At 44.4% G+C, this 12,500-nt stretch overlaps 1 protein-coding gene across 3 annotated transcripts in view; it reads left to right on the top strand.

Moving 5' to 3' along the window:
• LOC143279515 (long-chain-fatty-acid--CoA ligase 5-like) overlaps positions 1-12,500 on the top strand; it is a 41,205-nt gene that overhangs the window by 14,287 nt on the left and 14,418 nt on the right. For all 3 annotated transcript variants that reach the window (XM_076583592.1, XM_076583583.1, XM_076583574.1), the window contains exons 5-14: positions 385-486; positions 1,320-1,419; positions 2,002-2,177; positions 2,982-3,014; positions 3,435-3,486; positions 4,053-4,126; positions 5,327-5,404; positions 6,162-6,296; positions 7,314-7,396; positions 11,014-11,164. In XM_076583592.1, the coding sequence (XP_076439707.1) occupies positions 385-486; positions 1,320-1,419; positions 2,002-2,177; positions 2,982-3,014; positions 3,435-3,486; positions 4,053-4,126; positions 5,327-5,404; positions 6,162-6,296; positions 7,314-7,396; positions 11,014-11,164 (984 nt within the window). The remainder of the gene's footprint in view (positions 1-384; positions 487-1,319; positions 1,420-2,001; positions 2,178-2,981; positions 3,015-3,434; positions 3,487-4,052; positions 4,127-5,326; positions 5,405-6,161; positions 6,297-7,313; positions 7,397-11,013; positions 11,165-12,500) is intronic.

Below are 12,500 nucleotides of genomic sequence, written 5' to 3'. Positions count from 1 at the left end.
ATTTAAACGTCATTTCCAAATTAGCTATTGGTTTCTTCCTCAGAGCTATTGACTCCTTTGAAGTACCTGTGTTAGGATACCAACGGATCCACTCACAAACTGGCCTCAAACTGAGCAGGCACTAGCACTGGTTAATGGGGTATGTTTTAGCTTCCTCGGGTATGTGTAGTGGCCCAGGACAGACAGACAGACAGACACACAAAGCGGGTGTTGTATAGGGGATGTGTGACAACAGTAACAAAAACTTCAGCCACAACAGTAACTGTATTGGTGTGTGTGTGTGTGTGTGTGTGTGTGTGTGTGTGTGTGTGTGTGTGTGCGTGCGCGTATGTGCATGAGTGTGTGTGTGTGTGTGTGTGTGTGTGTGTGTGTGTGTGTGAGCAGGTGCTGGACAAGGCTCAGTGCTTTGGTTCAGGCCTGATGGCTAAGGGCCTGGCAGCAGACAACTCCACGTTCGTCGGCATCTACAGCGGCAACAGTGTGGAGGTAACTGAGGCGACCCCTTGGAACCAGAACGGCTGCAAATGCAGACATTGTTATCAATGCATTAAGAGAGCTTAGACTGTCCTTGTTATCTTGGCATTACGAGAGCATAGACTGTCATGAAATGGGAAGTGTGAGCAAGCTGACAGTCATTTCTGAAGGGAATCGAAAGAAAACATTTGATAAAGTACAGTCTTCAGAAGTGGCTGCCAAAGATATTTTTTAACGGAAAATTCGCTGAAAATGCTTGGCATTCGGAAACACAGAAAGATTGAAAAAAAAACCCCAAACGGTCTGTCATTGGGTAAACGTACAGTTAGACTTTTTTTTTCGATTTGAGGAATACATCGTTACAAATGTACATGATTGTGAATATTTAAAAAAATTGCTCACCATACCTGCTGCTGTTTGAAATATAATCTTTTCCACGATACAAAATAAAAGAATGATGTGAGAGCGGCATAAAAACAAATTTCACAACACTATAATAACATATTTACAGTATTAGCATATTAACTGTATGAGCCATTTCACACAATACTTTGCTAGAAAAAAAAAAGCCAATCTATTATAATGTCAAAACAGAGTTACGTCAAAACGTAACGAGTTTTAACATGTTGTTTGTGTATCGCTGTCATATTTTTACGCATTTTTTCTCTCCAAAAGCATAGGTAGCGAAGTTGCTTGTTTACTTACTTGTTGTGTGTCATTTTTTATCTAATTTTTCTTTCCGTTTTTATTTCGTACGCCCGTCCTTCCTCCTTACCATCGTCATTGTCATCAGCATCAGCATCACCCATGTTACAATCACAATGATGATGATGTGTGTTGACCAGTGGGCAGTAGCTGACCTGGGCAGTCAGATGTTTTCCATGGTGCCCGTGCCGTTGTATGACACACTGGGTATAGAGGCCTGCAAGTACATCGTCAACCAGAGTAAGTTCCACCTCTTGGCTGAACCACTGCTGATGATGCTGGTTCATCGCCTTGTTCTTGTTGTGTTGTTGTTGTTCTTCTTCTTTTTCTTTTTCTTCTAATTTTTTGTTGTTCTTGTTCTTTGTGCTTCTAGTGTGTGTGTGTGTGTGTGTGTGTGTGTGTGTGTGTGTGTGTGTGTGTGTGTGTGTTCTCTTGCGTCTGTGCAGAAGACATTAACGTAACTAGTGTATATGTTGCATAAAAGCGTTGTTCTTATGTCCATATGTGCACCTGAGAGAAGTAAAGGGGCGATGGGGCACGAACGACAGAGAGAGAGAGAGAGAGAGAGAGAGAGAGAGAGATGGAGGGGGTGGGGGGAGGGGGCAGGGAAAAAGATACAGAAATCACCACCACCACCACTACCACCAGCAGACATAGACGTCTCCTCTCATCCTTTAACCACCCGTCCTTGCATACACACACACACACACACACACACACACGACATTCACTCATAACCTCCTCCTCCTCCTGTGGCAGCAATGCCCCGTGATTCCCAACATCGGTGCAATCATGTCAGTGGAATCTCATGGTCTGTGTCAGCCAAGCTGTGCACCATTGTGTGTGACGACCCGGCCAAGGCCAAGCGTCTGCTTCAGGACGCTGCCCAGCTGCCCTCCCTCAAGAGGTTCGTCCTCACCAAGCCGGACATGCCCGACGACCTGAAGCAGGTCGGCCAGGAGAAGAACGTGGAGGTCTTGCTCTTCAAGGACCTGGAGGTGAGAGACCTGCCCGGCTGTTCAGTTCAGTACGTTACTCAGGGAGGCGGCACAGCGTTCCGACAGATCCATATACGCTACACCCACATCTGCTGAGCTGTCGCCTGACCAACAGCGTAACCCAACGCGCTTAGTTTAGGGCTTGAGGGAAGAAAAAAAAAGGATATATGCAGTGTGTGTGTATGTGTGTGTGTGTGTGTGTGTGTGTGTGTGTGTGTGTTGGGTTCGGAGACACTTTGTAGGGGGCGGAGAAGGTTCTGGTAGTGATGGGGCGAGTCGTAGTCAGACACACACACACACACACACACACACACACACACACACACACAAACACAAACACATACACATACACACCAGATCTTTGACAGTGCTTTCCAAGACCCATACACGTCAAGAAGTCTACAGAGTGCAGCACAGACAACTGAGCGAGCAGAAACAAACACTTTCGCTCTGTCAAAACATGCTATCCTCCTTGTCCTTGTCACCAGATGAAAACAAGCGTTTCAGTGACACAATATGCATCCAAAGTAGCTGATTTGAGGCAAACGACGTACTAGCCAGTGCCCTTAAAGTCATGTTGTCGACTGCTTGAGTATTGGTTTTGTGAAGATTTCGTTGTTCGAGAGAGCGTGAGTCCTGACTTAAGATGTTAGTGGTCAGTATTCACATGGGTCACTGAGCTTCAAGCAGAGGTTGATGTGGTGAGCTTCAGTGGTAAAACTAGCACATTTTCGGTGGTTGTTGTTTGTTTTTTTAACAGAGAAATTGAAGTATTTCTCATCACATGCTTTTATGTTTTTTCAGGCCCTCGGAGAAAACAAAAAGCGGGAACCGAAAGTAAGTCTTCCTTCAGAATAGTTTGTTTATTCCTCCTCGTATTAAATTTTGTCCGTCCCTTTGGTCTCAGCCTCTGCCACCCTTCCCTCCATCTCTTGTTTCTCTTTTTTCTCTCTCACTATCTCCTTTCTGTCTATCTCGCGCGCGCGCGCGTGCGTGTGTGTGTGTGTGTGTGTGTATGTGTGCATATGCGCTCTCTTGGGAGAGCGAGGGGAGGAGGGGGTTTGTGCACACACATACATGTTCACATGCTGGCCAAAGTGTGTGTGTGTGTGTGTGTGTGTGTGTGTGTGTGTGTGTGTGTGTGTGTGTGTGTGAGAGACAGACAGACAGACAGACAGAGAGAGAGAGAGATTATCAGAGGACTTTGACATGTTAGGAATAAACTTACCCGATTATCTTTATTCCTGTCGTTTTCAGCCCCCGAAACCAGATGACTTGGCCACTCTGTGCTACACCAGTGGAACTACAGGTAGGTCATCAGACGTCATTGAACTGTCTGCTGTAGGATTAGGGTTCTGTCACAAACACAGTTTGTACACCTACACGTATGTGCTTGCACACACATACACACACATACATAGACGCACGTACACACACATGATTTTTTGTGTATATAATGGGCACGTGGGCACGTGTACACACACACACACACACACACACACACACACACACACACCATACACAGACATCAGAGACATAAAAAATATATGTGCCTGTCTGTCTGTCTGTCTCTCCACACACACACACACACACATACACACACACACACACACACACACACACACACACATATATATATATATATATATATAATAGCATATACATATATATATATGTGTGTGTGTGTGTGTGTGTGTGTGCGCGTGCGTGCGTGCGCGCGCGCGCGTGTGTGTGTGTGTGTGTGTGTAAGAATATAAGTACCAAACCGCACCATACCGCTTCACAGCACACTTCAACACACCACACCACACCACAACACACCACACCACACCACACCACACCACTTAACACCTGTCTGTACCGTGACGTCACCAGGTGACCCCAAAGGTGTGATGCTGACCCATGCCAACCTTCTCATCACCCTGTCCTCTGTCTACCTGCAGGCCAAGGTCAGTCCACCTGTCTCTGGGCTGTGCCGTGCTGTGCTGTGCCGTGCCGTGCTGTGCTGTGTTGTGCCGTGCTGTGCCGTGCTGTGTTGTGCCGTGCTGTGCTGTGTTGTGCCGTGCTGTGCCGTGCTGTGTTGTGTTGTGCTGTGCTGTGTAGTGCTGTGTTGTGTTGTGCAATGCTGTGTTGTGCTGTGCTGTGCCTTGCTGTGCTGTGCTGTGCTGTGCTGTGCCGTGCCGTGCCGTGCTGTGCTGTGCTGTGCTGTGCCGTGCTGTGCTGTGCTGTGCTGTGCCGTGCCGTGCTGTGCTGTGTTGTGCCGTGCTGTGCTGTGCTGTGCCGTGCCGTGCCGTGCTGTGCTGTGTTGTGGCTGTTGAGTCTGGGCGTTTTTCTCTATAGACCATCGTGGTGCATGGAAATGCATTTCATTGCATTTCGTAGTCGTTGAATGTGTATCTGTAATGTTAAAGTTCGGACTGTCAAACGTTTGCAAAAAGTATCAAAAAAAAGACTTGTTTAATTTTGTCTCATCACAAATAAGTGGCACACACGCTTAAAGGTTTTGTTTCCTGTAAATATTTCCCCAAGCTGTTAAAAAAAAAATAAAAAAATAAAAAAGTCTTCGGATTACACGTAGAGGACGTGGATGCAGTGTAATCAATGTAGCTGTGTGCTCTGGATGCTGTTTGTAAACGCTGTCCTTGTGGCCCGACTAGGAAGTGAGTAACCACAGGTTTGAGTCCCGTACTTTTACCCCCTATTCACCTTCCACTAGACCATGAGTGGTGTTGTGGGTGATAGTTATTCGTGTGAGACGATAAACCGAGGTCCCAGGTGCAGCATGCACTTCGCGCACGTGAAAGATCCCACAGCAACAAAAGGGTTGTCCCTGGCAACATTTCTACAGAAAAATCCACATTGATAGTAAAAGAAAATACACTTGCAGACACGAGGAAAGAAAAAAAAATGGTGGAGCTGCATTGTGTTGACATATTCTGCTTGCGCAGACCGCCGGAAAAGTCTCTTATGACAATAAAAAAAAAAAAAAAAATTAACCCAAAAAACAAAGAGAGAGCCATTATTGTTTTATGGGTCATCCAAGACATTTTGCATTCCGATTGCATTTGAGAGGAGTTACCAGATTGCAGATTAGCATAATTATGACCATCGTTGTAAAACTATTTTGTGAGTGTTGGTGTGTGTTGCAGTCTGTGTTGAACCTGCTGCCCAGTGACGTGCACCTGTCTTATCTCCCCCTGGCTCACATGTTTGAGCGATGCGTGCATGTAAGTCCTTCGTTCTCTTCTTGGCTTTCCTTCTGACTTTCAATGAAATTTGTTGTTCCTTTGGCTTTCCTTCGGACTTTTATGACAATCGTAGTAAAAGTTACCCATCATAATTAAGTATCAGTTTGTTCGTGTTATTTTTTTTTATCATTCAGAGAATCTCATGCCCCATCTTGTGGCGACGTTCTGTTGATTTGGAAAGTGGTTTTTCAAAACACTGAATTTTCTCACGTCCCTGTCGATGTTGTGAAAGAAGAATTTTATATAGGTGTACTCAGTGTGACAGGTTATTATATATGACTGGCTTTGTACAAAATTTTAATGTTTGCATTTTTCTGCGACAGTCACCATTATTCCACAGCCCTTGCTTGTTTTGTTGATATCTCCATCGTTGATCAGAAAAGGCTTGTCCACAGCATGAGCCATAACTATCTTATCTTGATGTCTGTCCTCGCGTGTTTATGTACATGTGTGTGTGTGTGTGTGTGTGTGTGTGTGTGTGTGTGTGTGTGTGCAACACAATGATAAACAATAATCTGATTGTCAGGAAATAGTGATTGCGATAATGAATGTATTTGTGTGCATATGTGTGTGCATGTGTGTGTGTGTGTGTGTGTGTGTGTGTGTGTGCGTGCGTGCATATGTGTGTGTGCTTGTGTATACGTGCGCGTGTTTGTGCGTGTATGTATGTATGTGTGCGTGTGTGTGTGCGTGTGTGCGTGCGTACGTGCGTGCGTGTGTGTGTATGTGTGAACAGCTGATCGTCTTCATGCAAGGGGCCCAGATCGGCTATTTCAGCGGGGACATCCGGAAGCTGACGGAGGATCTGATGGAGCTGCGCCCCTCCCTCTTCCCCACCGTCCCCCGCCTCCTCAACCGTATCTACGACAAGGTAGCTATACACTGCTGGGGATAAATGTTCCACAGGCTTTTAACTCTCTCCATACGAACGGCGAAAGAGACGACGTTAACAGCGTTTCACCCCAGTTACCATCATCAAAATATTGCAAGCGAAAGGTTCTTATACTGAAGAGGTGAATGTTGACAAAGAATACCACAATTCTGACGACGGAAGCTAATTGTTGGGTCATTAAGACACCCACTGGACATCCGAGGGGTCTGTGTAGAGGAGAAGAGAGGACTGGCCGTACTGAGTGAGTTAACGCCACCGGGGGCAGTCAGTCAGTATCCACTGTGTTTGGGGCTTGGCGTATGTAATGCGGGTCCCATTCTTCTCCTCCGCCGTTTTAACCTTTCCCCAGCTGAAGTCATGCATCCGTTCACACATGGGTGGAGTGAGGAAAATCAGAGTAAATACCCCCCTCCCCTCCCCCCCGCCCCAAACCTTTTTTTTATTTTTTACAACGACACAACACGTTGCCGAAACGGGGCTTCGATCCCTGATCACCGAATCAGAAGTCCAACGTCTAACCTCCTCTGCTACTGCTACTGATTCTGGATAGGAAAAACAAATAAAACTGCACGTAGCAAAAAAAAAAAAGGGTAGGCGCTGTAGTGTAGCGACGCGCTGTCACCGGGGAGAGCAGCCCGAATTTCACACAGAGAAATCTGTTGTGATAAAAAGAAATACAAATTCAAATACAAAGTACTGATAGTGTGCATGCACACCCTTCAAAAAGAAGGGACGTGTGAGGCGTGGGGGAGGGGGGGGGGGAGAGAGAAAGAAAAGAAATGACCAGGCTTGTCCCCTTTAAGCCTACCACGGTTAAATCGTGTCCAAGTCAGAATGGTAATTACAGACCTCAGTTGATTGTGATGATTAGTTATCAAAATGGTTTTGGTTGCTTCGGCGATTTGGCATCAAACGGTCTACAGCCGTTACGAGAACGATAAATCAGTAAGATCCCTGGTTGTTGCAGACGTAACAATGTAAACATTTGGCCTGCAGGTTAACGCTGGGGTGAACGGCAGCTGGTTCAAATCCACACTGCTCAAAGTGGCGCTGGCTCAGAAAATGAAGGACGTGAAGTCGTGAGTTACTGTGTGTTGTCTCTTTCCCTGTGTTGTTCGTCAGCTTGGGATTTCCTGGTGTTTGTCGTTGGTTTTCGATTTTGAATCGTTGTCAACATCTCCTAAGTCATACTATCTTCTGATCCCTCTTCTTCTTCTTGTTCTTTTGTTCTTGTTGTTGGTGTTGTTCCGCTTCTTCTGATGTTAATGTTGTTCTTTTTATATTACTGCTGCTGGTGTTGCTACTGCTACTACTACTGTTGCTACTTCTACTACTACTACTACGACGACGACGACTACCACTGCGACTACTACTACTGCTGCTGCTACTGTTGTGCTGCTGCTGCCAACACCACCACTACTACTGCTGCTACTACTACTACTGCTACTGCTACTACTTCCATCTCTTTATGACCAAGATCAGTGCTGACTTGTGATGGCCAGGTAGGTTAGTTCAGGTAGATCCGAAAAATGCTGGAAAAGCATCACTGTATTTGTTTTTCTGCCAGTGACATCATCGTTGTCATTATGGCTGTTGTAGTCGTCGACGTTATCGTAATCTTTCCATGCACAGTTCAGGAATGTAGTGTCATGACCATTGTGTTGGGCGGGCTGGTGTTTGATCCCAAGAGAAATGGTTTGACGTGTATGATGCTACAGCGTCACATGTGTCACGGTTTGAGGGATGTGTTGTATAAGGGCATTGTATAGCAGAGACATGACTCGATGGATGATGAAGAATGTTTTTGTGCATTATCTACATGGTCGTCATCGTCATGATAGGCACTATTTACATGGTCATCATCATCATCATGACAGGCACTATCTACATGGTCATCATCATCATCATGACAGGCACTATCTACATGGTCATCATCACCATGACAGGCACTATTTACATGGTCATCATCATCATCATGACAGGCACTATCTACATGGTCATCATCACCATCATGACAGGCACTATCTACATGGTCATCATCATCATCATGACAGGCACTATCTACATGGTCATCATCATCATCATGACAGGCACTATCTACATGGTCATCATCACCATGACAGGCACTATCTACATGGTCATCATCACCATCATGACAGGCACTATCTACATGGTCATCATCATCATCATGACAGGCACTATCTACATGGTCATCATCATCATGACAGACACTATCTACATGGTCATCATCATCATGACAGGCACTATCTACATGGTCATCATCATCATCATGACAGGCACTATCTACATGGTCATCATCACCATCATGACAGGCACTATCTACATGGTCATCATCATCATCATGACAAGCACTATCTACATGGTCATCATCATCATGACAAGCACTATCTACATGGTCATCATCATCACATGACAGGCACTATCTACATGGTCATCACCATCATGACAGGCACTATCTACATGGTCATCATCATCATCATGACAGGCACTATCTACATGGTCATCATCACCATCATGACAGGCACTATCTACATGGTCATCATCACCATCATGACAGGCACTATCTACATGGTCATCATCATCATCATGACAGGCACTATCTACATGGTCATCATCATCATCATGACAGGCACTATCTACATGGTCATCATCATGACAAGCACTATCTACATGGTCATCATCACCATCATGACAGGCACTATGTACATGGTCATCATCACCATCATGACAGGCACTATCTACATGATCATCATCATCATGGCAGACACTATCTACATGATCATCATCATGACAGGCACTATCTACATGGTCATCATCATCATCATGACAGGCACTATCTACATGGTTGTCATCATGACAGGCACTATCTACATGGTCATGATCATCATGACAGGCACTATCTACATCGTCATCATCACCATCATGACAGGCACTATCTACATGGTCGTCATCATCATGGCAGGCACTATCTACATGGTCATCATCATCATGACAGGCACTATCTACATGGTCATGATCATCATGACAGGCACTATCTACATCGTCACCATCACCATCATGACAGGCACTATCTACATGGTCGTCATCATCATGGCAGGCACTATCTACATGGTCATCATCATCATGACAGGCACTATCTACATGGTCATCATCATGACAGGCACTATCTACATCGTCATCACCATCATGACAGGCACTATCTACATGGTCATCATCACCATCATGACAGGCACTATCTACATGGTCATCATCATCATGACAGGCACTATCTACATGGTCATCATCACCATCATGACAGGCACTATCTACATGGTCATCATCACCATCATGACAGGCACTATCTACATGGTCATCATCATCATCATGACAGGCACTATCTACATGGTCATCATCATCATGACAGGCACTGTCACTGAATCATAGAGGTGTGCGGAAAAGGCATGGCTCTTTTGATGTTGAAGAATATTTTAGTAAATTATCATCATGACCATCATTACCTCACACACCATCATGACCACCATCATCATAATCATGGCCATCACCATCATGACCATCATCATTACCATCACCGTCATGACCTTATCATTATTTTCATTACTGTCATCATGACCATCGTCGTCTTCAGAACCAATCGTCATCATTAGCATTATGATCTTGTGACTATCGCAGTGACAGTCATTATCATGACAATCATCATGTCAACAATCATTATCATGACCATCGTCTTGACAATAATCATCATCATGCCCATCATCATTATGACCATCATCATCATCGTGACCATTAGCATCATCATGAACATCAACATGACCATCATCATAATCATCATCATCACAATCTTTATGACCATCATCATCATCATCATAACCATTATCATCATCATCATAACCCTCTTCATGACCATCATCATCATAACCGTCATCATCTTCATAACCATCACCGAGATCATCATCATCTTCTTCATCTTATCTTCATGACCATCATCATCTTAACCATCACCGTGACCATCATCATCATCATCATCACCACCATCTTCATAGCCATCATCATTATCATCATCATGACCACCACCACCATTATCATCATCATCGTCATCATCGAGACCATCATCATCATGACCACCACCACCATCATCATCATTATCATCATCATCATCATCATCACCATCACCATGACGACCATGATGGTTTAAATAATCTTTAATTATTCAACAATACAAATGATTACAATGCAATGAATGACAAAAGAGCATCGACAAGCTTAAAGCTTATACTGTGCTCACAACGTTGCACTTCAATTTTATCATGACGGCTGATGAACCATATTATGACTTGTATCAAATAACATTCATAAACAGTAAGTAATGAAATAATGAAAAAAAACAACAAATAAACAAACAGTACATAATATAGTAAAATAATGCTAATATCAATATTAACATGAGATTAAATTTATTATTACCAGAGTAATTGGCCTAATAGAAGAAAAACACGAAGAAGAAGAAAATTTAGAAGAATGGTGGGTAAGGTGGTGGGGGGAGGGGGAACAGAGGGGAGAGGAGAAATTCTAACAGATCATTGGCCAATCCATTCAACTTTGAATATTTGGTCACTCAAATAAATCCAACATGTATTTTACGACGACCATGATGACGCCAGTGTCTTCACCATGACAGGGGCGTGCTGCGGAAGGACAGTGTGTGGGACCGCCTGGTGTTCAGCAAGATCCAGAGGATGCTGGGGGGCAGGGTCCGCCTCATCATCACCGGGTCCGCCCCTCTCTCCCCCACCGTCCTGGACTTTGTCCGCTGTGCCTTCGGCTGTCTGGTGAGAGATCTGTGTGTGTCTGCATGCAAGATAGAATAAACTGATGATGATGATGATGATGATATGAAGGGGGCCAAGCTCTTAGCGCTTTACAAACACGGAGTCATTTGCACAACAGGCTGCCTACCTGGGTAAAGCCAAATTACGGCTGTCATTTGGGCGCTCATCATTCGTTTCTTGTGTCATTCAATCAGGTTTCAGTCACGCACACATATACTCATTCAGACATACAATATTTTACGTGTATGACCGTTTTGTTTGTTGATCCTGCCGTGTATGCAGCCATATTCCGTTTTCGAGTATATGCATGCTGTTCTTGTTTCCATAATCCACTGAATGCCGACATGGATTACAGGATCTTTAACGTGCGTATTTGATCTTCTGTGTGCGCATACACACGAAAGAGGTTCACGCACAAACAGGTCTGCACATAAATTATGTTGACTTGGGAGATCGGAAAAATCTCCATCCTTTACACACCAGGCGTTGTTACCGAGATTCGAACCCGGGGCCCTGAGATTGAAAGTCCAATGCTTTAACCACTCGGCTATTGCTCCCGTCGAAATGAAATAGATACAGAATCCTATACAGAGAAGAAAAAACAAAGATAAGGTTTCCTGGAGCTGACACATGTCAGATAGGAGTCGAAACAGACTGAGGATTTGCATTCACGTTATGGATCAGGCTAACGTTTGCCAAAATCAATCCACTGCTGTTTCATACTGAGGAGTGTCAAACAGAAATGATGTGGATTTTCCCGGGATGTGTACTTCGCCACAACAACGGAACAAACCGGTTTGGGGTAAAATTCTTGACGAAACAGGTCATATTTTGCAGAATTTGGGGACAATCGTTTTTCGCAACCGCGACGCACAAACGTACATACACAATTTCTTGGCACAGTTATCCTCCTGAGACAGGCAGGTAAAACTAAATTATAAACAAAAAGGTGAGAACAGCACGGCCACTAGTTGTGTTTTTGAACAAGTTCGGTGTTGAGAAGAAACAACAACAACTACTTTGGGGAGGAAGCCAATGTGTCGACACACACACAAAAAAGTTCATGGTTTCGTCTGTCAGAAGTATGAGGAGAAAGTCTTTCTCACAGTGCGATCCACTTTCCCTTTTCTCACCAGCTGTTGGTGTAGTATCGAAATCTGTTCAACGCAGTCACCATCCAGATAGGAAAACGAAAGCGTTAAGATAAGGGAAGTAATTTTATGCCTTGGTTTCACACAGAAGACCAACGGCGACCAGGTGAAGATGACAAGTAAACTGAGTGTTTCATGAGTTGAAAACATATAGCGGCATTGACACAAAAACAAAACGTATAAAA

Source organism: Babylonia areolata, chromosome 1 (assembly GCF_041734735.1).
Source record: "Babylonia areolata isolate BAREFJ2019XMU chromosome 1, ASM4173473v1, whole genome shotgun sequence".
Classification (NCBI taxonomy): domain Eukaryota; kingdom Metazoa; phylum Mollusca; class Gastropoda; order Neogastropoda; family Buccinidae; genus Babylonia; species Babylonia areolata.
Note: the sequence above shows the minus strand (reverse complement) of the source record. Positions and strands in the feature narration are given on the sequence as shown.